The 24,276-nt window shown below is 40.2% G+C and overlaps 2 protein-coding genes across 2 annotated transcripts; both read right to left on the reverse strand.

Moving 5' to 3' along the window:
• Nucleotides 1-974: 974 nt before the first annotated feature.
• LOC122083370 (protein ALP1-like) lies at nucleotides 975-2,765 on the reverse strand. Its single transcript, XM_042651138.1, has one exon. It carries the CDS (start codon nucleotides 2,658-2,660, stop codon nucleotides 1,104-1,106), a length of 1,557 nt encoding a protein of 518 aa, XP_042507072.1. The 5' UTR covers nucleotides 2,661-2,765; the 3' UTR covers nucleotides 975-1,103.
• Nucleotides 2,766-7,321: 4,556 nt separating this feature from the next.
• Nucleotides 7,322-23,899, reverse strand: LOC122083275 (NEDD8 ultimate buster 1-like). Its single transcript, XM_042651023.1, has 8 exons — nucleotides 23,864-23,899; nucleotides 23,590-23,777; nucleotides 23,374-23,476; nucleotides 8,742-8,923; nucleotides 8,583-8,660; nucleotides 8,315-8,417; nucleotides 8,019-8,112; nucleotides 7,322-7,879 (listed from the first exon to the last, which is right to left on the reverse strand). Exons 2-8 carry the CDS (start codon nucleotides 23,775-23,777, stop codon nucleotides 7,554-7,556), a joined length of 1,074 nt encoding a protein of 357 aa, XP_042506957.1. The 5' UTR covers nucleotides 23,864-23,899; the 3' UTR covers nucleotides 7,322-7,553.
• Nucleotides 23,900-24,276: the final 377 nt, after the last annotated feature.

The following is a 24,276-nucleotide window of genomic DNA, read 5'->3' on the forward strand; positions in this document are numbered from 1 at the left end:
TTCTAACATCAATGGGTTATTCGTATAATTCTATGGTAAAGAATCCCCAACATCGAGCTCTTCTTCTGTGATTCCGGCGACAGTAGAAACACCATTAATAAATCTTGGGTTAAAACATGAGTTTTAATGAATATGGTATAACGATCATTTTAACTCTTTATTTAACAGTGACTGACGGTAGAGGGTCTGAGTCTAATTTGGTGAAACAGATGGGTGTTCTTATAATACTGGCATTCTCTAGGGGATGACGTTGTAAATTACCCTCAAAATTATTGAGAAGTCAATGTTTTGGAGAGCAGCTGAAATTCAAGGGGAGGGATGGAAAAGATTTTTGGTATTAGTTAAAGTACAATAAAGTCGCCTTATCATTGAGATGATCCATGAAAGTCGATGTTTTGTTTCTATTTGTGCATGTAAAAGCTGAAAACTATAACAACATAAAAAACGAATAAAAATAACAAATTAACAATCAAGCAATGCAACACAAAAATTTACGTGGTTCGACAAGATTACCCACAACCATGATGCAATGAGAATTGCTTCACTATCAATGAAGAATAAAGTTAAGAGTCACTCACCTTCACGCCTCCTCTTATTAGATAACAAAATCATTAAAAATTCATAGATGCAATTTACTGACTTACCCATATGACCATCAAGCCCTTGAACCCTTTGGGCTCTACAAGCTTTTAAATCCCTTAAACTCATGCGACAAAATACAAGACATCCTATCCCAAATAATTCTCAATCATTTCAATTATAATATCATAAAAAGATTCTACGTACTTTTGATGGCCCCCTAGGGACATTTTTCTAAGCATATTGGCTTTAACTTCTAGGTTTGCAAAAGCCAAATTTACAAATTTAAGAAATTGGAATCTTTAATGCCTGAAGCACTAGAAGTCCAACATGCATAGTGGGGAGAGATTTTTTACAATGTACATTCTTAGGAGCCAAAAAAAAAAGTGGAGCAATTGTAGAATGAAGAAATCAAAATTATATCCCTTCAACCCCATCTCTACATTCAACAGAATTCATTCAGACTATCAACAAGAGAAAAAAAACACAGTAGCAACTCCACTGCCTCTGCCAATTGAACTACATCATCTCTTCTCTGTCATCAGAATCAAGTGAGAAGCAAGGACATCTCTGATCCTCTCCCCACTCTCATTCCCTAACCCATCATACACAGGAAACCTTTGGTTGTCCATCGAGCATTCTTGACTTACATTCGGCAGAGACTCCTTACATTTCATCAGAAAATTATGTAGCAGACAACCAGTAACAATCACAAATGGCAAGAATTCCATACCCTCTTCTTTCCACCTTATAGAAAGAAGCTTCCACCGACCCTTAACCCTACCAAACGCCTTATCAACCAGTTCCATTCCCGTGCTATGAGCAGAGTTAAATGCCTGTTGTGAGGAATTGAGCTCATCATCATCCTTGCTTGATTTATGAAAGGGGGTAAGAAGCCATGGAAGAAGAGGAAAACAAGAATCTCCCAGAATGTACTGAGGTACTGATTTTCCATCGCCAAGCTCAAGCGCAGACCCATTCAGCAACTCCTCTGATTCCTCGATTCTTTGAAACAGCTTCGTCTTGCGGAGAATTGTGTCTGGACTCATGTAACTCGGCCAACCAGCGGAGACATCCAAGAACCTCCCTTCCGCATCCACCAAACCCTGCGCAATTATGGCCCCGTCTTTGTTCCCTAACGCTCCTCCATCGATAGGAAACCTGCTGAACCCTAGAACGCCACAGCAATTAGGAAGCGAAAACCAACCAAAACCCTCGATGATCCTCCCCAAATCTGAAGGGAAATCAAACAAATGCGACAATTGATCGTTAACTGCCTTGCAGACCGTATAGAAAGCACGGCAAGCAGAAGCTGAATCAAACCCAAATCGCCTTCCAACAGACTTGTAGGAAGCGGCGTGAGCCAAGCGGAAAAGAGCAGCTCCGAGTGTGTAATCGGAAGGGCAGGTAGAGACGGAATCCTCCAGTGAACGAGTAAGGGTTTCAAGGAGGAGATAGAAAGAGAGCTTGGACATTCGGAAGGCTTCCATCCAGCGGGGATCAGAGTCGTCGGAGGCAACGTAAAGAAAGCGCTGGAACCAGCAGGAAGATGAGGATAAGGAAGAGCTCAGAGGGGTTATTAGGCTTTTCACGGTTTCGGTAGGAACGAGGGTTTCGATGAGAGAGTTGAATTTGGTGAGAGAGACGGCAGAGGCTGCGATTAGTGATTCTAGGGTTAGGGTTTGGGAAGGGTGAAGATGAAGATCATTCTGGGCGAGGAAGCTGTGGGCGGCGGTGATAGCGGAAGCGAGAAGAGGGGTGAGTTGGGAGAGGTGCTCGTGGCGGTCAATTTGGGGATTTTTCTTACTTTTCTTGGCAGTGGTGGTGGTAGCGGCGGTGGCAGTAGCGGTGGCGGCGGCGCTGTTCAAGATGACTGGGGAGATGGGTTCCCGTTGATCGACGTCTTTTCTCTCACTCTCCTTAGGAAAATACTTGCGGGGTCTCCCACGTTTCCTGACGGAAGAGGAAGGCGCGGCACCCAGGATTAGGGGAAGGTGTTCTTGGTGGTTGCTTCGAATAGTATTCTCATTTTTCTTGGTAGAAGAATTGGCGGCTCCGCCCCTCCCCTTGCCGGCAACCATGCTTGATCGCCGCCACAAGCAGTGGAGAAAGTTATGCTTAGGATAAGTTCTCTTCGGAAAGTGGGAGCAGAAAGAAGCTGTCTCAACTCTCAACTCTCAACTCTCAACTCTCAAGTTCCCCTATAATTAATCACCTAATAAAATGATTAGTTAACTAAACAAGCTATGTTTTATTAGAGTACCTAACCATTTTAGGCTAAATTGTCGGCGACCCAGTCTCTAAAATTAAAAGGAAGAGGTGTATGGCAAATTAATGAGAAACCAAGCAGCAACCCAATATTGATATGGTAGAGCCATAGAGGTGCCAATAAGGAAAAGATGGTTAGAATCAATTTGGTTATGATTACAGAAAGGGCACTGATTGTTAAGCTAAAAACCCTAATCATTAAGAAGGCTTGAATGAGGAATCTGCTTCCAAAGGAGGAATATTCTTATTTCAAGTGGTGGTTTGATTTAGAGTTGAATTGGTTTTCAAAAGCTATAATTCCTGTGTTAGTGTTTGTAATGTCAGTTTTGAGGTCAATACTTTCCAGAATGATCGGGTTGTCTTGATTTTCATTAATAGTGAATATATTTGTATTTTTTTATGTTCTAATCTGTATATAGAAAGGACACAAGAATCTGAAATCAGATATATATGCTTAAAGGGATACAGTAGGCATAAGAGCTAGGAATTACATCAATTACCAGTTAGAGTGATTGTGAAGAATTTGTCAAAATGAGTCTAGTTTACTGAGTGCAACTAAGGCCAACGTCCAAACTACATATTGATCATTTTCATCGTGGGTTCGAGAAGCGAAACAACTTCTCTAGTTTTTGCAAAGTTAGGGCAAGATAACGTACATTATGATTCTCCCTAGACCTCACAATAGTGGAAACCTCATGCACTAGGTGTGCCCTTTTTTTTTTTTTTTTTTTTTTTTTTTTTTAAATAGATAAGGAATAGAAACTGTACCAAGAGATATCTATTTTTGGCATCAATATTTGATAATTTGGAAAAAGTTTTCTATTCAGGAGTGTGGCCTCTACTAGCACCTCAATCAATGAGAACACACAGTTGGGCATCAATTAAGAGAGGCACAGATGCACAATGATCATTTTGCATCCTCCCGTGTGTGGGCACATGGGGGCACTCCCGGACAGAAAACGCCGTCCTTCGATAAAATCAGCCTTCTATGATTGAGAAGAGATATCAATCAAATCTGCCACAGTATTAGGGTTTTTATAGGATAAAGGAAATGGAACTTCCAATGGAGAAAAACCTGGGATTCAAAGATCCATCCATGGATTTTGATACTCATAATATGCCCACTCTGATGAATGAGACTTCAATGAAAATATCTCTATAATTGAAATTAGATTTCCAATCCCAAGAAGTTGATAGAACGCAAAAGGCATGCATGAAATCAAAAGAGAAAGAAATGTTTTGATTTCCTCAATATACCCCCACAAAGAATTACCTGGATTTAATAGGTCCCAATCTTTTTCTTAAGCTAATTGTGTTTGATTCAATTGTTACGTACATTCATCCTTGGCAACACAAAAATAGAATGGAGATGTGCTCTCTACCTCCACTTTGGCCATGTTGATGTATAATTCGTCTTGCACAACATAAATTAGAAATTGGTTGGGAGGGAGCTTTGGGAAAGAGGCTCTGATGGCAAAGTCATGCCTTAACTCAAAGTGGAAAATCTTACATAGAGTGTTCCGTACGTTGAGGATCTTACTTTCCACATTTGCTAAGTATCCCTTATATAAACATTGGTGGCTCTTCTTATTCGCTGAACTATCTCCTTCATGGTCGACGTGGACTCTTCATTCATTGGTGGATTTGTTCATGTCTCTTACTGAGTTGGCCGATCTCATAATGATTAACTCGACCATGATTAATTTTTTACAGCTAACTCAACCATCGTTGATTAAATAACCATCTAACTCTCGATACATGGATGATGATGCCACCATTTCTGTTCAACTCCATGTATAAGTGTTTGCAACGATCTTTCATTGCATCCCTGATATCTTCTTGTTCTTCGGTAATTTCTACCATTCTCAGGCAACTCAGAATCACCACTTTAAGAGGGAGACATTATTTGGTTTGTCAATGTCTCCTTAATGCACATGCAATATGAGTTTCTATTGTGCATGCATGTGTCTTCAAACCAGAACCATCTCCCCTAAATCACTCTTGTAGGTAAAACTGCCTTTTGATGAAATCATTCTGATTGAATGAAACGGAAGTTTAGAAGCATGGAGTGAGGTTGGATATGATAGTTAATGTCATTACAAAAAGGGAAACTCTAATATAATTAACCATGGTTTGATTCTGTCACAAGGGAGCATGATGCGACAAATCAATATCTAATGAATTGTCTAGCTTGATCACGAGTCAAATTCAACCTCAAATTCAATCATATACCCTCTCAGCTTATGTAATACTTGTCGTGTGAATTCAATTATTCATGCATCCCAATATAGTCATGTGCAATCCTATTGTAGTCTAGATTTTAAACTCATCTAGACTGCCTCATGGTGGAATCAGACCATGATTACAATCTATCAGTGTGGTTATGCATAAGCACAACCCCAACATAAATAGTTGAACATATAACAAAATGCACCCACAAATAGGCTGTGTGATCAATTTGATTCTAATCTAACTACCAAATGTCAAAATAATGCAAAGAAAATCATAAAATAAAAACACATACACATTTTTAAAATAAATCTAGAGTGTTAAATACGAAAAAATATGTAATAAATAGTGGAGCATATGATTGAATTAAGATCATAAATCAACGTTCTTTGGTCGCATGCTCCCTGTCTCAGTGCGAAAGATAATGAGGGCACATATAGGTATTAACATGAGATGATTTTTTCGGATTTGATAGGGGTGGTGGCATTATTTTGTTGTCCTTTGTGTATGGGCTCATGGGCAGAACTTGGTGTCGGGAATGAGATCGGTCTAGGCTAATACCAATCCAATACCAATTCAGATCAGCCAGGATCAAACAGAAATACTCTTGCTTTCAATTAGAAAACCGTTTCCGAACTATTTTTTCCTTCTTCTGTACTAATTCACCGATATGATATTGGACAAGAATTGAAATCGATCAAGACTGATTCTAATCCGACTGATTCTGACCGATCCGATTCCTCAAATCATGCAATGAGTGTTCATTTTCCCTTAAAATTATCTATTAAAAAATAAGAAAATTCAAATGGGCCGGTCAACTTATCAGTTCTTATCATGGCTTGGAGTGCTACTCTTATAAGAAGGCCCTATTTTATAAAGAGTAAGTGTGTCAATATATAATCGAAACCGTTTATCGGAATCAAAATCGACTGGATTACCAAATCGAACCGTACCATAGTACATTGATCCGGTTTTGGTTTTATAGGCCATAATTCCTATTCAGAACCGAACCGAGCCAAAATATCGATGGTTAACCGGCACCTAGTATTAAACACTTAAAGTGTTTTGAATTTCGATGGGACTCTACAAAAAAAGGGGAGGAAAAAAAAAAAAGCAAAATACTAACCGAAAAGGAGCTTCACTTTCACACAATCACACTTCTTGATTTCCTAATTTCTAGGATCATAGTTAATTAATTATAATATGTGTAGTCTTTTACATAGAAAGTATATTGTCCTTGGCAAAATTAATGTATATTGTATTAATTCTTTAGGAAATTTAATATATGTAGGATTCACACTAGTTAGGATGCAAACCATTTTCTAAAACGAAACTATTAACTCTATGTAAACCGGTTGTGAACCGAACAACAAAAACCAATTAAAAACCGCTAAAACCGAAATCGGATGAAAACGATTCTGATTTCAACTTATTCCTATCCGGTGCGGTTTTGGTTTCCCCTTATCAAAATGTAAACCGAATCAAAATCGAGCCAAATAACCAAAACCGCACCGTTTGATACCCCTAATAAAGAGGTTAATTTGCTTCTCTTGGAAGTAATTTTGATTCTAACCAAAAAACAGAAGAGTGAAGCTTTTGATAATTGAGACTTTCATTTGTTCTGCTATATGTAATGGTGTTTTCTCTAGTGTCTAAAATCAAGGTCAAAGTCAGGTTCAGGCTGGACCGGATTAGGCTCAGCTACCTTATCTCTGGTCCAGCCCAACTCTAACTCAAGGTCAGAAATATTAGCTCAGGCCCAATTCGGGCTCAATGCAGGTTCTGATGGACAGAGCCAAACTTGCACAACTAGTATTATTTGATTTTGTTTTGTTGAAAGGGAAATAAAAGAAATGAAAATGGAATAAATCAATACTAAAGTGGAAGTTTTTGTAATAATTTTCTCATTGTTCAAGTATCTCGAGAACATATTAAATTTCACTCTACTTTACAATCAAATTTCTTTTGATTTATTATAAAAATTTTCCTTTTCCTCCTCATAAGTGATTTCACTGCCCTTTACAGGCAACAAACAAAAACCAAATTTCAGAAAATATTTCACATTGAAACAAACAGAAGTTTATTGAAGACCCGAAATTTAGGAGGAATTGCTTTCCTCAGTAAGAATTTATAGATTTTTAACAACAGAGAAAGGTTGTAAGCAATGCAAAATTGGTCAATTCATCATGATTAATAGTTGTTAAAATAAGGGTTCATTAATCATCACATTTTCGCAAATGTAAGATTTCAAAAGAGGTGACGATTTTATACAAATAATTGGAAAAGAAAATAGCATTCCATTAAAATCCTATTTACATTACTTGAACAACATCCTCTACATTCCGAACAACTATGTTATTTGACACTAAAAGTTGCATCCATCCATCCAGGATATGAAGTGACATTGAAGCATTCTATTCACAAAATATGATTAGCATGTTTTGAAGAATCCAGGTAGTAATAATAGATGGGAACTCTCACTGCTTGCCTATAGAAGTCAACAGAGCCAAGTATTCACTTATAGCTTCTCCTTCTTTTGTAACTTCAATATCATAATCTGCTAATGCATCTCCAGTCAATTCTTGCACTAGTGTATCTTCCATTTCCACATCCCTTTCTTGTTCATCGATGCCTGGTGTAGCATCCTCACTGTTCAAGCTAGATGATGAGCCCATGTTATCATTTAATGGAGCGGCAGAAGCTATACCATCATTATTTGAGACGGTGGGATCTGACACAGGTTCTCCCATCAGCTGATTCAAAGCTAACTCTTTTGTGCCAAAAGCCCGCACAGCTTCAACCACTACAATAAGAAAACATAGTTATAAAATTTTCTTTTAACAGATTAAGTGAAAAAGAAACTTGGCTTTGAACAAGAAAGAAGATACATTGATTTTTAAACAAACAAATAAACTGACACAGTTAAAATATGTATTGGATACCTCTTGATCTTTCAAAGCCCATAGATACAAGTTCTTCAATCGTAGCATCTACTCCCTGTCTGAGTCTTTTATTCTTCTTCGACTCAATGTAGCGCTGCAATGAAGGGGAAAACAAATTTTAAAAAAAAGAAAAAAAAAAACAGTAGCAACAACAACAATCTCAGCCTTAATCCCAACTTAATGGGGTCGGCTACATGGATCCAAAGAAGAAAAAGAAAGTGGGGTGGGGAAGGAATTATGGTCCTTAGAATCCAGTAAGAATCTGCTGCCAAATGACAATAAGAGAATGCAACGACCTCTATCATAGATTTTGTTTCTGGATTTGTCAATTCATCCAGGGCCTTGTTGAAGTCATTTTCATTTCTTCTAAGGGCTTCTGCAGCCAAGTCCTTCTTAAATCTGCCAAATGCATGCTTTAGTGATCTGAGGGATAAAATGTATACCGTATCTCCCATCAAATTCTCTTCCCCCCTTTCCTACCCTCCTTTTTCCTATACATTGATCATAGATACTTTTCCTTGATAGATGCGGTTTAATAAATAAAACGAGAATGAGCATGTTTACCCCAAGAAGACCAATTCCTTCAATCTCTGCATATCCACAGCTTTCTTTAGAGGAGTCTTTCCATACCGCTTCTGTTCCCTGTAAATCCTCCAAATTATATTGACCAAATATATTAATTATTAAATATTTAGTTAATAGTGTATGTGAATGTGGCCCTACATGATTTCCTTCTTTCGCTGAATATCTTCCTCATGTCTTTGTGCCTTTTTTCTCCTCTCCTCACCAATAAAATCAACAGCACGCTGAACATCTTGACTAGTCATTCTCAATGCTCTTTTCGCTTCACGTTCTGTATACCCCATGCTCATTAGAAGTGACAAATCTTCATCGGGCACCTGAAGCTGCATATAGCAGGAGGCATTGGAGTAAATTGTAATCAGAAAAACTGAAGAAAAATAAACAAATTGAATAAACTATTTCTCCCAAATTGATAAGAGAATTTAACATGTTTGTGGGGTCAGCATGGAAAGATGGTTTTTAGCTAAAAAAAAAAAACGCATGGAAAGATGGATACAGATACAACAAGAAAGACAAAGGGAAGCAGACGGTCAGCTAGATAGCAAATTGAATAAACTATTTCTCCTAAATTGATAACAGGATTTAACATGTTTGTGGGGTCAGCATGGAAAGATGGTTTTTAGCAAAAAAAAAAAAAGCATGAAAAGATGGATACAGATACAACAAGAAAGACAAAGGGAAGCAGACGGTCAGCTAGATAGCAAATTATTCCATGAAGATAATAACTGAATGTCATTGCTTCACAACGGGGAAGTTCCCTAAGACAACTCATAGGCCAAGCTTTAGAGCTGATCTTAGTCCTAACCATCTAATCTAGTATTTCCTTGAGATAACAGGACTTAGTATAAAGATATGGCGAGCTCATGTTAGTGTTCTAGAGATGGGGACGGTTAGAATTTGATCAGGATGCCTCTTGGCATTCCACATTTGTCTGGTAGGATGGCACTAAATCATGGATTCTAAATCCACAACATGTCAGTAATTGATTACTCTTCTCGTCGAGAAAACAAAATTGAAGAACAAATCAGCCATGAAAACAACAATTATGGACACTTTGATACAGTACCAACAAGGGTTTACACAAGGAGAACCAAGACCAAGGTCGACCCAAGTGGCTGAATGGGTCGACCCAGATCTAGTCCAAGTCAGCTCATGATTTGGGCTGCTGATGGGGATTATTAGTAGTTTAATAGTTTCTTATTTAGTTTCTATTTTGAAGTCCTAAGTTAGTTTCTAATTTCAAGTCATTGTTAGTTTCTAATTTCTGTTTAAGACTAATTTATATTTTCATTAGATTCCAATTTTCAGTTTTTAGTAACTTCTTGTAATCAGTTTTTAGTAACTCTGAGTTGCTATTATTTGTAAACCTTCCCCCATCATTATAAACAAAGAAGAGGGCTCTTTTATGAGCCACAATTTTGACAATTAAAAAAAAAAAAAAAAAAAAAGAAGAAGCTTATGCTGCTGCCACTGGTTTCTCCATGGCTGTACCTTTGTATTTGATCAAGGGTTAGGGATTGGTGTGTGATCCGATCGACATTCTGAGGCGAGAAGTCCGGGTGGGTCTTTTATTATCTGGTCTTTTTATTGAATCTCTTCTCCAACTGTTCAGGTAAGTGATCTAAATTCTCTGCAGATTTTCTGGTTTAACTTCTCTGTTTTCCCCTATTCTGTCGACCCATTCTGTTGGGAGTTCTGGCCACCCGATGGCTTGGTAATTCTGGTCGATTGTTAGGTTTATCAAGAGGAGGACTCGATCCCAGTTGGCAGCTGATCAGACCAAGTTTTTTGGTTTGTTTTCTGGGTTTACAATTCTGGCCGATGGGTTTTCTGTCCAGATTTAGGTTCTGTTTTCTGTTCTGTGTTGCTGTGAAATTCTGGATTGCTAGCATATGTTAATCTGAACCTATTGGAGGCCTTGGATATTTTTTAAAATCTCTGGTTTTTAGTCCTAAACTGCTGCTGAATTATTTCGAATCTGGTTACTGTTTATTGAGATCGATTGTCAAATCTGGTTTGTTGTTGAGGTCTGATCTTCTATAAGTTGCTGCTGGTTTTGGTTGTTCTTTAGTCCAAAAGTTCTTGTAGATTTGAGTCTAGTTGGGTGTCCAATCTAGTCCTACATTAAATGGTATCAGAGCATGGCTAAGAAAAACAACCCCACCCTAGCTTCTCTTATGGAGATGCTATAGACTATGGGGACTGAGATGAAGGCTGAATAGCAAGCCTTACAGACTGAATTGAAGCCTGAATTGGATGCCAGGTTGTTGAATGAAGAGACCCCACCACAATAGCCTACTAGCGATTCACGTACAACACCCGAAGTGGAAACCCCATTGAATGTAGTTGCTCAGTTGACTAACAGAAAAGCAAACCCTAATCTAAGAGCACCACAGAGGGTTCTGGTAACACAACCTACTTTTGAAGAGCACGTAAGAGGATATTTTGAGACTGAGCGTCCCGTGCAACAGAGGTACTCTGAAGATTCACAGAAAGTCAAACTCGATTTGAAGGAATTTGATGGGAGACATGACCCCGAATTGTTCTATGATTGGGTAGTGGCATTGGACGACTATTTTGACTATTATGAGTTACCTGAGGAACGGAAGATGAAACTAGCTCATGCAAAGCTAGTTGGGACTGCTCGTGATTGGTGGAGGACCTATGAGCTAGAGTTGGAAGACCGTGGTAGAGAACCTACTAGTTGGGAGGAGATGAAGCTTGAGCTATCAAATAAATACTTGGCACGCAACTTCAGAGCTCGCATACAAGACCAGCTGAACTCTCTTCGCCAAGGGTCTATGACTGTTGCCAAGTACATGAACAAGTTTGACACACTTTATTCTTGTACAGGCATAAAGGAGAATGAAAGGCAACTGTTATCTCGGTTTCGACTGGGATTGCGAGCTAAAATCAACATGGGAATCGAAGTGGTTGATGTATTCAGTAAAGGATTGTTTTGACAAAGCCCTACGAGCAAAGGAGCTTATAGCACAACCAGTTAGAAGGTTTGGTTTCCAAGCTGGGGAGGTAAAGAAGAATTTTTCAACCACTAAACCTAGTAGCTCAACACCTCCAAAGTCCACTTTTCTTCCACGGGCTGATCACAAAGGAAAGGCACCCATCACAGGTAATAATAAGATAGTGTTTCCATTGCCAAGAAGTTGGACATTTTGCTAAATCTTGTTCACACAAGAAGAGGGTTAATGTAGTAGCTGAGATTGAAGACTCCAATGAGGAGGATGAGTCGGCTCTTTATCCCTATCCATTGGATGATGATGATGAAGGTGGATATGACTATGACATGGAGAACACTAAAAGGTGGATATGACTATGACATGGAGAACACTAATGAGGATGGCACTCAGGGAATACATATTGTTACTCGCATATTGGTGGTTGAAATCAAAGAAGAGGATTGGCGACGTAACTGCATATTCTACAGTCGTATGAAGTCAGGTGAGCATACTTGTCAAATTATAATTGAAATCTAACCCTCACCCTCAGCCTTATAAGGTATCCTTGTTGAATGGTATAGAGGTGAACAAGAGGTGCTCAATTCCTCTAAAACTTTACCCGTATGAAGAGAAAGTTTGGTGTGATGTGATTCCAATGAAACTCACAGATGTCTTACTTGGTCGTCCCTGGATGTATGACAATGATGCCATGGTTTGAAAGAAGAAAAATCTGTGTACTTTCAAATGGAAGGCTGTGCCTACAACTTCTATCCGGTAAACGTGCCGGCTGAAATACGACGACGGAAGTCTCTAAGGTCAAATCAAAAGGACATCGACATGGAGAAGAAGGTAGTAGCTATGCCCACAAAGGAGTTGCTAGCTATTCCCCGCAAGCAGTTCTTACGCACAAGTCATGAGACTAGAATGATTATGGCTCTTGTTACCAGGGAAATCACTCCCCAACCTGAGGACGCATAGTGCACCTATCACAGAGCTCCTATCTGATTTTTCCAACTTAGTCCCTGATGATCTCCCAGATGAGTTGCCTCCCATGCGAGACATACAGCATGCTATTGATTTGGTACCTAGTTCGGTTTAACTCAACCTTGGCGCATACGGACTTAGTCCTACTGAGCATGCTGATCTGAAACGGCAAGTGGATGGGTTACTAAAAAAGGGGCTTCATTGAGGAGAGCTTAAGTCCTTGTGTAGTACCAGCTTTACTTACGCCAAAGAAGGATGGTTCTTGGCGTATGTGTGTGGACAGCCATGCTATCAACAAGATAACAGTCAAGTATAGGTTTCCTATACCACGACTAGATGAGATGTTGGATATGCTGTCTGGGGCAAAGGTCTTGTCCAAGTTAGATATGAGGAGTGGCTATCATCAGATTCGCATCCGTTCTGGGGACGAGGGGAAGACTACCTTTAAGACCAAGGATGGCTTATATGAGTGGAAAGTCATGCCTTTTGGTCTGACGAATGCACCTAGTACCTTTATGAGGGTTATGACATAGCCACATAGGTCCTTCGTCCCTTCATTGGTCACTTTTTGGTTGTTTAATTTGATGACATTCTAATATACAGTAAGAACCAAGAAGAGCATATGGATCACTTGAGGCAAGTCTTGAGAGTACTCCGTGCTAAGAAGTTATACATTAATCTCAAGAAGTGTTCCTTCATGCTACCCAAGGTTGTATTCCTTGGATTTATAGTGTCATCAAAGGGGGTTGAAGCTGATCCGAAGAAGATCAAGAGCATCACTGATTGGCCCACACCTAAAACACTAACAGAAGTCTGTAGCTTCCATAGGTTGGCTTCCTTCTACAGGAGATTTATTCGGAACTTCAGTACAGTTATGGCACCCATCATTGAATAAATAAAGTCGAGTAAAGGGAAGTTTGAATGGACAGCTGCAGCGACCAAAGCCTTCGCTCTAGTGAAGAGGAAGATGATAGAGGCACCCATCCTACACCTACCAGATTTTGACAGAGTATTTAAGGTAGCTACAGATGCTTCACATGTTGGGCTAGAAGAAGTGATAATGCAAGGAGGACACCCAATCGCTTTCTATAGCGAGAAATTGAATGAGGCCAAGAAGCGCTATTCGACATATGATCTGGAGTTGTATGCGGTCGTCCAAGTGCTACGCCATTGGAGACACTATCTCATTGGTAAGCAGTTCATTTTGTACACTGATCATGAGGCCTTGAAGCACCTTCATCCACAGAATAGGCACAGACATGCCAAATGGGTAGCCTATTTGTAAGAGTTTGTATTTGCTATGAAGTACAAGGCAGGAAAAGAGAATACAATGGCTGAGGCACTTAGCCGGAAAGTGCTCACACTTAACACATTTTCAGCACATGTTATTAACATAGATTAGATACGAGGTGAGTACGCATATGATTCTGATTTTAGCACTATTTTTATGGAGTTACAATAGGTTGGGCAACACCTAAAATACTCTATTCATGATGGGTACTTGTTCTTTGGCACACGGCTTTGGATCCCAAACTCTTCCTTACATCATCACATGATACGGGAGTTACATGGAGGAGGATTAGGAGGACATTTTGGGAAAGATAAGACTCTTGCACAGGTGATTGATCTATATTATTGGCCATGCATTGCAAAGGATGTCGATCATGTGACCAAGAGATGCCGTGCATGTAAGTTGGCAAAGGGGGGAAAACAGAACACAGGTTTATACTCTCCACTACCTGTTCCTTATGCACCGTGGTTTGATGTTAGCATGGATTTTGTTCTTGGACTACCTCCTACTAGTGAATGATATGATTCTATTATGGTGGTTGTGGATCGTTTCTCTAAGATGGCTCATTTTATACCTTGTCGTAAGACTTTTGATGCTTATCAGGTTGGAAAGCTCATCTTCAAGGAAATAGTACGACTACATGGGCTGCCAACTAGTATTGTGTATGACCGTGATGTTAAGTTCATGAGTTATTTTTGGAAGATATTGTGGTTGAAGACAAATACGAAGCTGAACTTTTCAACTGCATTTCATCCAAAGACAAACGGACAGACAGAGGTTGTGAACCGTAGCTTGGGTAACTTGTTGAGGTGTTTGGTTCGAGACTATGAGAAGACATGGCCTTCTATCCTTGACATTGCAGAATTTTCCTACAACAGCTCAGTGAATAGGACAACTGGGCGTACTCCTTTCGAGATCTTGCTTAGAGTTCAACCTAAACGGCTTATTGACCTTATGTCCCTCCCACCCTAGGCTCGAGGTAGTATTGAAGCTGATGAGTCCTTGCGTCATATCACTGAGGTGCATGCCAACGTCCGACGACGTATTGCCTTGAACAATGAGGTGTATAAGGCTTCTGTTGATCGTCATCGGCATTATGTGGAGTTCAAACCCGGGGACATGGTGATGATTCGAGTAAATCCTGAACCGTTTCAGACGGGTGTCAATACCAAGTTACATCCACGAAAGATGGGTCCCTACAAGGTGTTGAAACGTATAGGACCTAATGCTTATGTGCTTGAGCTGCCTAATGACATGACCATAAGCAGCGTGTTTAATGTGGCTGACCTTCACCTTTATGTTGGGCATCATTCAGATGATGGAGACACGGAGCAAATGCTGAGGATGCCCCAACTGAAGCCACCCACTTCTAAAGTTATTGAAGACGTCTTGGATGATAATTACTAGACCTCCCGTCATGGCACTAGTTATCACACTTTTCTTGTCAAGTGGAAAGGCCGTCCCCATAGTGACTGTACTTGGATTCATGCTGATGATTTCAAGAGGCTTGATCCCGACTTGTATGAGCGCTACATGTCCCTTATCCAATCGTCTGAGTCGAATGTTTTCAAGCTGGGGAGAGCTGATGCAGTACCGACAAGGGTTTACACAAGGAGAACCAAGACCAAGGTCGACCCAAGTGGCTGACTGGGTCGACCTAGATCTGGTCCAAGTCAGCCCACGATTTGGGCTGCTGATGGGGTTACTAATTAGTTATTTAGTTTCTATTTTGAAGTCCTAAATTAGTTTCTAATTTCTTTCAAAACTAGTTTCTATTTTCATTAGATTCAAATTTTCAGTTTTTAATAACTTAGATTTAGTTACTCCGAGTTACTATTATTTGTAAACCCTCCCCATCATTATAAATAAATAAGAGGGCTCTTTTATGAGCCACGATTTGACAATTAAACAAAAGAATTTCATGTTGCTGCTGCTGGGTGATCTCCATGGCTGTTCTTTGTGTTTGATCGAGGAAGAAGGGTTTGGTGTCTGATCCAAACAACTCCTTGCGGTGTGAAGTCCAGGAGGGCTCTACAAGTAACTCCATACTGCTATTTAATTACTCTCAAGCTTTGTTTTCATAGATTTACTACTGCTCAGAACAGGTATGTTAATTTTTTCTGCCCAAAAATTCTAAAAAAGTACGTCTCGGCTTCTTTTGCTAGTGCTAGTTCCAGCCCTTGTTGACGCCTCAAATTGAGGTTGATTGTTCCTCTGACCTTCCTTGTGGATCGACCCTATGGAGGACTGGTTCTGAGTTGTCGTTTGGAAGATATTCAAAATCTCCGGATTTTTGTCCTATAGTGCATCTGTCAGAAATTTTAACAGAATCGATATTCTGAACTGTTCATTCTGTTCTGCTGTCTTCTGCTATTGTTTTTGGACTGCTGTCTTTATTAATACTCCTAGATATTAGTCCTTTGGATCTACTGAAATCTGGGTTAGAAAGTATTGAACACTGTGATCGATAGTTGCTGATATTCTTAAACCTGTGGTCTGAGTTTGCACTACTGAAATATAAATCTGCCGTGGATTATTGTGGGTATTGTTTGGTTGTTCTTAGGTTCAAAAGTTCCTGTAGATTGAGACTTAGTTAGACCCCTACCCTAGCCTACATTAAGAGGTCTTGTAATTATCATCCAAGACGTCTTCAATAACTTTAGAAGTCGGTGGCTTCAGTTGGGGCAACCTTAGCATTTGTTCTGTGTCTCCATCATCCGAATGATGCCCAACATAAAGATGAAGATCAGCCACATTAAACAAGTTGCTTATGGTTATGTCATCAGGCAGCTCAAGCACATAAGCATTAGGTCCTATACATTTCAGCACCTTGTAGGGACCCATCTTTCGTGGATGTAACTTGGTATTGACACCCGTCTGAAACCGTTCAGGATTTACTCGAATCATCACCATGTCCCCGGGTTTGAACTCCACATAACGCCGATGACGATCAGCAGAAGCCTTATACACCTCATTGTTCAAGGCAATACGTCGTCGGACGTTGGCATGCACCTCAGTGATATGACACAAGAACTCATCAGCTTCAATACTACCTCGAGCCTGGGGTGGGAGGGACATAAGGTCAATAAGCCGCTTAGGTTGAACTCCAAGCAAGATCTCAAAAGGAGTACGACCAGTTGTCCTATTCACTGAGCTGTTGTAGGCAAATTCTGTAATGTCAAGAATAGAAGGCCATGTCTTCTCATAGTCTCGAACCAAACACCTCAACAAGTTTCCCAAGCTACGGTTCACAACCTCTGTCTGTCTGTCTGTCTTTGGATGAAATGCAGTTGAAAAGTTTAGCTTCGTATTTGTCTTCAACCACAATGTCTTCCAAAAATAACTCATGAACTTAACATCACGGTCAGACACAATACTAGTTGGCAGCCCATGTAGTCGTACTATTTCCTTGAAGAAGAACTTTCCAACCTGATAAGCATCAAAAGTCTTACGACAAGGTATAAAATGAGCCATCTTAGAGAAATGATCCACAACCACCATAATAGAATCATATCGTTCTCTAGTAGGAGGTAGTCCAAGAACAAAATCCATGCTAACATCAAGCCACGGTGCATAAGGAATGGGTAGTGGAGAGTATAAACCTGTGTTCTGTTTTCCCCCCTTTGCCAATTGACATGCAAGGCATCTCTTGGTCACATGATCGACATCCTTTGCAATGCATGGCCAATAATATCGATCAATCAAGAGTCTTATCTTTCCCAAAATGTCCTCCTAATCCTCCTCCATGTAACTCCCGTATGATGTGATGACGTAGGGAAGAGTTTGCAATATAAAGCTGTGTACCAAAGAACAAGTACCCATCATGAATAGAGTACTTTAGGTGCTGCCCACCTTGTTTTAACTCCATAAAGACAGTGCTGAAATCAGAATCAGATGTGTACTCACCTCGTATCTGTTCTATGTTAAAACATGTGCTGAAAATGTGTTAAGGGTGAGCACTTTCCGGCTAAGTGCATCAGCCACTGTATTCTCTTTTCCCGCCTTGTACTTCACAGCAAATACAAATTCCTGCAAGTAGGCTACCCATTTGGCATGTCTGTGGCTAATCAACTTCTGTGAGTGAAGGTGCTTCAAGGCCTCATGATCAATGTACAAAATGAACTCCTTACCAATGAGGTAGTGCCTCCAATGGCATAGCATTTGGACGACTGCATACAACTCCAGATCATAAGTCGAATAGTGCTTATTGGCCTCATTCAATTTCTCACTATAAAAAGCGATGGGGCATCCTTGCATTATCACTCCTCCCAGCCCAACATGTGAAGCATCTGTAGCTACCTCAAATACTCTGTCAAAATCTGGTAGGCGTAAGATGCGTGCCTCTGTCATCTTCCTCTTCACAAGAGCGAAGGTTTTGGTTGCTGCAGCTGTCCATTCAAACTTCCCTTTACTCGACTTCATACATTCAGTGATGGGTGTCATAACTGCAATGAAGTTCCGAATAAATCTCCTGTAGAAGGAAGCCAACCCATGGAAGCTACGGACTTTTGTTAGTGTCTTAGGAGTGGGCCAATCAGTGATGCTCTTGATCTTCTCCAGATCAACTTCAACCCCCTTTGATGACACTATAAATCCAAGGAATACAACCTTGGGTAGCACGAAGGAATACTTATTGAGATTAATGTATAACTTCTCAGCACGGAGTACTCTCAAGACTTGCCTCAAGTGATCCATATGCTCTTCATGGTTCTTACTGTATATTAGAATGTCATCAAAATAAACAACCAAAAAGCGACCAATGAAAGGACGAAGGACCTGTGTCATCACCCTCATAAAGGTACTAGGTGCATTCGTCAGACCAAAAGGCATGACTTTCCACTCATATAAGCCACCATTGGTCTTAAAGGCGGTCTTCCACTCATCCCCAGAACGGATGCGAATCTAATGATAGCCACTCCTCAAATCTAACTCGGAAAAGACCTTTGCCCCAGACAGCATATCCAACATATTATCTAGTCGTGGTATAGGAAACCTATACTTGACTGTTATCTTGTTGATAGCACAGCTGTCCACACACATACGCCAAGAACCATCCTTCTTTAGCGTGAATAAAGTTGGTACTGCACAAGGACTTAAGCTCTCCTCAATAAAGCCCTTCTGCAGTAACTCATCCACTTGCCGTTTCAGCTCAGCATGATCAGTAGGACTAAGTCTGTAAGCAGGAAGGTTGGGTAAAACCAAACCAGGTACCAAGTCAATAGCATGTTGTATGTCTCTCATGGGAGGCAACTCATCTGGGAGATCATCAAGGACTTAAGTCAGAAAAATCAGATAGTTCTCTGATAGGTGCACTATGTGTTACCTCAGGTTGGGGAATGACTTGCCTAGTAACAAGTGCCATAACCATTCCAGTCTCATGACTTGTGCGTAAGAACTGTTTGTGGGGAATAGCTAGCAACTCCTTTGTGGGCATAGCTACTACCTTCTTCTCATTATCAATGTCCTTCTAATTTGACATTAGGGATCTCTTTCGCCGTATTTCAGCCGACACATTTACCGGATAGAAATTTGTAGGAACACCCTTCCACATAAAAGTACACAGATTCTTCCCTCCAACCATGACATCATTGTCATACATCCAGGGGCAACCAAGCAATACATCTGTGAGTTTCATTGGGATCACATCACACCAAACTTTCTTTTCATATCGGTAAAGTTTCAAAGAAACTGAGCACCTCTTATTCACCTCTAAAGTATTACCATTCAGCAAGGATACCTTATAAAACTTAGGATGTGGGTCAGCTTTCAAGGTTGCTTTCTTCGCAAAGGCTTCAGAAACAACGTGGACACAGCTGCCACTATCAATGATAATCTGACAAGTGTGCTCACCTGACTTCATGCGGCTGTAAAATATGCAATTACGTCGCCAATCATCTCCTTTAGTTTCAGCCACCAATATACGAGTAACAATATTTATTCCCTAAGTATCATCCTCATTAATGTTTTTCATATCATAGTCATATCCACAATCATCATCATCATCATCATCATCTAAAAGATAGGGGTGAAGAGCTGACTCATCCTCCTCATTGGAGTCCTCGACCTTAGCTACTGCATTAACCCCTCTGCTTATGCGGATAAGACTTAGCAAAATGTCCTACCTCTTGGCAATGGAAACATTGTACCTTATTACCACCTGTCATGAGTGCCTTTCCTTTATGATCCACTCGTGGAGGAAAAGTGGACTTTGGAGGTGCTGAGCTACTAGGTTTAGTGGCTAAAAAATTCTTTACCTTCCCAACTTAAAAACCAAACCTTCTAACTGGCTATGTTAGAAGCTCCTCTGCTCGTAGGGCCTTGTCAAAACAATCCCTCACTGAGTGCACATCAACAACTCCGATACCCCTGTTGATTTTAGCTCGCAATCCCAGTTGAAACCGAGATAACAGTTGCCTTTCATTCTCCCTTATGCCTGTACGAGAATAAAGTGCGTCAAACTTGTTCATGTACTTGGCAACAGTCATAGACCCTTGACGAAGAGAGTTCAACTGGTCTTGTATGCGAGCTCTGAAGTTGCGTGGCAAGTATTTATCTGATAGCTCAAGCTTCATCTCCTCCCAACTAGTAGGTTCTCTACCACGGTCTTCTAACTCTAGCTCATAGGTCCTCCACCACTCACGAGCAGCCCCAACTAGCTTTGCACGAGCTAGTTTCATCTTCCGTTCCTCAGGTAACTCATAATAGTCAAAATAGTCGTCCAGTGCCACTACCCAATCATAGAACAATTGGGGGTCATATCTCCCATCAAACTCCTTCAGATCGAGCTTGACCTTCTGTGAATCTCCAGAATACCTCTGTTGCACAGGACGCTCAATCTCAAAATATCCTCTTACATGCTCTTCAAAAGTAGGTTATGCTACTGGAACCCTCTATGGTGCTCTCAAATTAGGGTTTGCTCTCCTGTTAGTCAACTGAGCAACTACATTCAATGGGGTTTCCACTTCGGGTGTTGTACGTGAATCGCCAGTAGGCTGTTGTGGTGAGGTCTCTTCATTCAACAACCTGGCATCCAATTCAGCCTTCAATTCAGTCCGTAAGGCTTACTGTTCAGCCTTCATCTCAGTCCTCATAGTCTGTAGCATCTCCATAAGAGAAGCTAGGGTGGGGTTGTTGTTCTCAGCCATGCTTTGATACCACTTAATGTAGACTAGGGTAGGGGTCTAACCAAGTCTCAATCTACATGAACTTTTGAATCTAAGAACAACCAAACAATATCCACAATAATCCACGGCAGATTTATATTCCAGCAGTGCAAACTCAGACCACAGGTTAAAGAATATCAGCAACTATCGATCATAGTGTTCAACACTTTCTAACCCAGATTTCAGTAGATCCAAGGGACTATTATCTAGGAGTATTAATAAAGGCAACAGTCCAAAAACAATAGCAGAAAACAGCAGAACATAATGAACAGTTCAGAATATTGATTCTGTTAAAATTTCTGACAGATGCACTGCAGGACAAAAATCCGAAGATTTTGAATATCTTCCAAACGACAACTCAGAACCAATCCTCCTTAGGGTCGATCCACAAGGAAGGTCAGAGGAACAATCGACCTCAATCTGAGGCCTAAACAAGGGCTGGAACTAGCTCCAGCAAAAGAGGCCGAGAGGTACTTTTTCAGAATTTTTGGGCAGAAAAAATTAACATACCTGTTCTGAGCAGTAACAGATCTATGAAAACAAAACTTGAGAGTAATTAAAGAGCAGTATGGAGTTAATTGTGAAGCCCTCCTGGACTTCACACCGCAAGGAATCGTTTGGATCAGACACCAAACCCTTCTTCCTCGATCAAACACAAGGAACAACCATGGAGATCACCCAGCGGCAGCAACATGAAATTCTTTTGTTTAATTGTCAAATCGTGGCTCATAAAAGAGCCCTCTTATTTATTTATAATGATGGAGAGGGTTTACAAATAATAGTAACTCGGAGTTACTAAAAACTGATTACAAGAAGTTACTAAAAACTGAAAATTGGAATCTAATGAAAATAGAAACTAGTTTTGACAGAAATTAAAAACTAATTTAGGACTTCAAAATAGAAACTAAATAACTAATTAGTAACCCCATCAGCAGCCCAAATCGTGGGCTGACTTGGACCAGATCTGGGTCAACCCAGTCAGCCACTTGGGTCGACCTTGGTCTTGGTTCTCCTTGTGTAAACCCTTATCGCTACTCATCACTTCCCGTCGTGGCACCGGTTATCACACTTTTCTTGTCAAGTGAAAAGGCCGTCCCCATAGTGATTGTACTTGGATTCATGTTGTTGATAGGCTTGATCCCGACTTGTATGAACGCTACATGTCCCTTATCCATTCGTCGGAGTCGAATGTTTTCAAGCCGGGGAGAACTGATGCAATACCGACAAGGATTTACACAAGGAGAACCAAGACCAAGGTCGACCCAAGTGGCTGAATGGGTCGACCCAGATTTGGTCCAAGTGAGCCCACGATTTGGGCTGCTGATGGGAATTATTAGTTGCTTAATAATTTCTTATTTAGTTTCTATTTTGAAGTCCTAATTTAGTTTCTAATTTCTGTTTAAGACTAGTTTCTATTTTCATTAGATTCCAATTTTCAGTTTTTAGAAACTTCTTGTAGTCAGTTTTTAGTAACTCAGATTTAGTAACTCTGAGTTGCTATTATTTGTAAACTCTCCCCATCATTATAAATAAAGAAGAGGGCTCCTTTATGAGCCACGATTTTGACAATTAAAAAAAAAAAGGCTTATGCTGCTGGCGCTGGTTTCTCCATGGCTGTGCCTTTGTGTTTGATCAAGGGTTAGGGATTGGTGTGTGATCCGATCGACACTCTGAGGCGAGAAGCCTGGGTGGGTCTTTTATTATCTGGTTTTCTTATTGAATCTCTTCTCCAACAGTTCAGGTAAGTGATCTAAATTCTCTGCATATTTTCTGGGTTAACTTCTCTGTTTTCCCCTATTCTGTCAACCCATTCTGTTGGGAGTTATGGCCACCCGATGGCTTGGTAATTTTGGTTGATTGTTCGGTTTATCAAGAGGAGGACTCGATCCCAGTTGGGAGCTGATCAGACCAAGTTTTTTGGTTTGTTTTCTGGGTTTACAATTCTGGCCGATAGGTTTTCTGTCCAGATTTAGGTTCTGTTTTCTGTTCTGTGTTGCTGTGAAATTCTGGACTGCTAGCATATGTTAATCTGAACCTATTGGAGGCCTTGGATTGTTATTAAAATCTCTGGCTTTTAGTCCTAAAACTGCGGCTGAATTATTTCAAATCTGGTTACTGTTTATTGAGATCGATTGTCAAATCTGGTTTGTTGTTGAGGTCTGATCTTCTGCTATAAGTTGCTGCTGGTTTTGGTTGTTCTTTAGTCTAAAAGTTCCTGCAGATTTGGGTCTAGTTGGGTGTCCAATCTAGTCCCACATTACACTTTTCTATACAAAACGTCTTCTTGACCAGATTTGGGCATTTCTGATAGCATTAAAGACATATGCGATACATCTCTAGAGAATAAAGCCTAATATAGTTAATAAAGACCAAGAAACCTGGAGGTATTTAGCTTGTGCAGAGGTCAACGCCTTTCGAGATTTATCAAACTGGTTACTGTGATAAGCAACCACACCTTCTAAGAGCTGTAGTCGTAGATACCTAGAAAAATGATAATAAAAGAAAAAAAAAATTAATTCAACTAGCAAACAGACAAAATAGCTTGTAAAGCAAGGATGAGAAAAATATCAGTGAGCAACCAGGGAAATACTTACAGAGGAATCTCTGGATGATAACCTTGTTGAAGAAGCCTAACACGGCTGGAGTCTTTCCCATGTGCACGTTCAAGTCCTTCTCTAGCTTTTGCAAGGCGTACTCCCGCCATTGAGAGCCATGAGATGTCTCTGAGCATAAAATAACACCACACTGTGTCTATTTGGAGTATTGGGACATTATCAATCATCTGAAAGCAGAAAATAAAGCAACCAATGAGACATGAGAGACGCTATCATGCACAACTTTTGTAAAGAGGAGGACCATTCAACTCACCTCAATCACCTTTGGATCACAGAGAGAAAAAGCCTCCTAGAAATGAGAAATGAAGCTTAGTTAGATAAAACTTGTGATATTTTCTTCAGAACTTTCAGAAGAAAAACAAAATGCCCGCCAGGGCTCTAGAACAACTTTCTTAATGATTGCCCCCACAAACTACTTTCTCAACAAAAGGAGTTTCTATTTTAGTGTTAATTCATTGCAAGAGAAAGAGTTAAACGCAGTCATAGACTTTAGAAGCAGAGAGCAAAAAGTGTAAGTACTTCCAAGAGGAAATCCAAGTAAAAAAAAAAAAAAAGGATGATCTACTGATTAGGCAACAGCACGAGTGGTGCTCAAGCAAGAGGGCAGAACCTACAAAATGATTAACATCTTAAGTAGACCAGTGGAAAAATCAGTGATGCAGAAAA

This window comes from Macadamia integrifolia, chromosome 7, assembly GCF_013358625.1.
Source record: "Macadamia integrifolia cultivar HAES 741 chromosome 7, SCU_Mint_v3, whole genome shotgun sequence".
In the NCBI taxonomy this organism is placed as follows: Eukaryota; Viridiplantae; Streptophyta; class Magnoliopsida; order Proteales; family Proteaceae; genus Macadamia; species Macadamia integrifolia.

Coding starts and splice junctions, on each gene's coding strand:
- LOC122083370 (XM_042651138.1), bottom strand. CDS start 2,660: ATGGTTGCCGGCAAGGGGAGGGGCGGAGCCGCCAATTCTTCTACCAAG.
- LOC122083275 (XM_042651023.1), bottom strand. CDS start 23,777: ATGATTGATAATGTCCCAATACTCCAAATAGACACAGTGTGGTGTTAT. Junction 23,477..23,589: donor TATCATCCAGAGATTCCTCT/GTAAGTATTTCC, acceptor TCATTTTTCTAG/GTATCTACGACTACAGCTCT. Junction 8,924..23,373: donor CACAAGCTAAATACCTCCAG/GTTTCTTGGTCT, acceptor TGCTATATGCAG/CTTCAGGTGCCCGATGAAGA.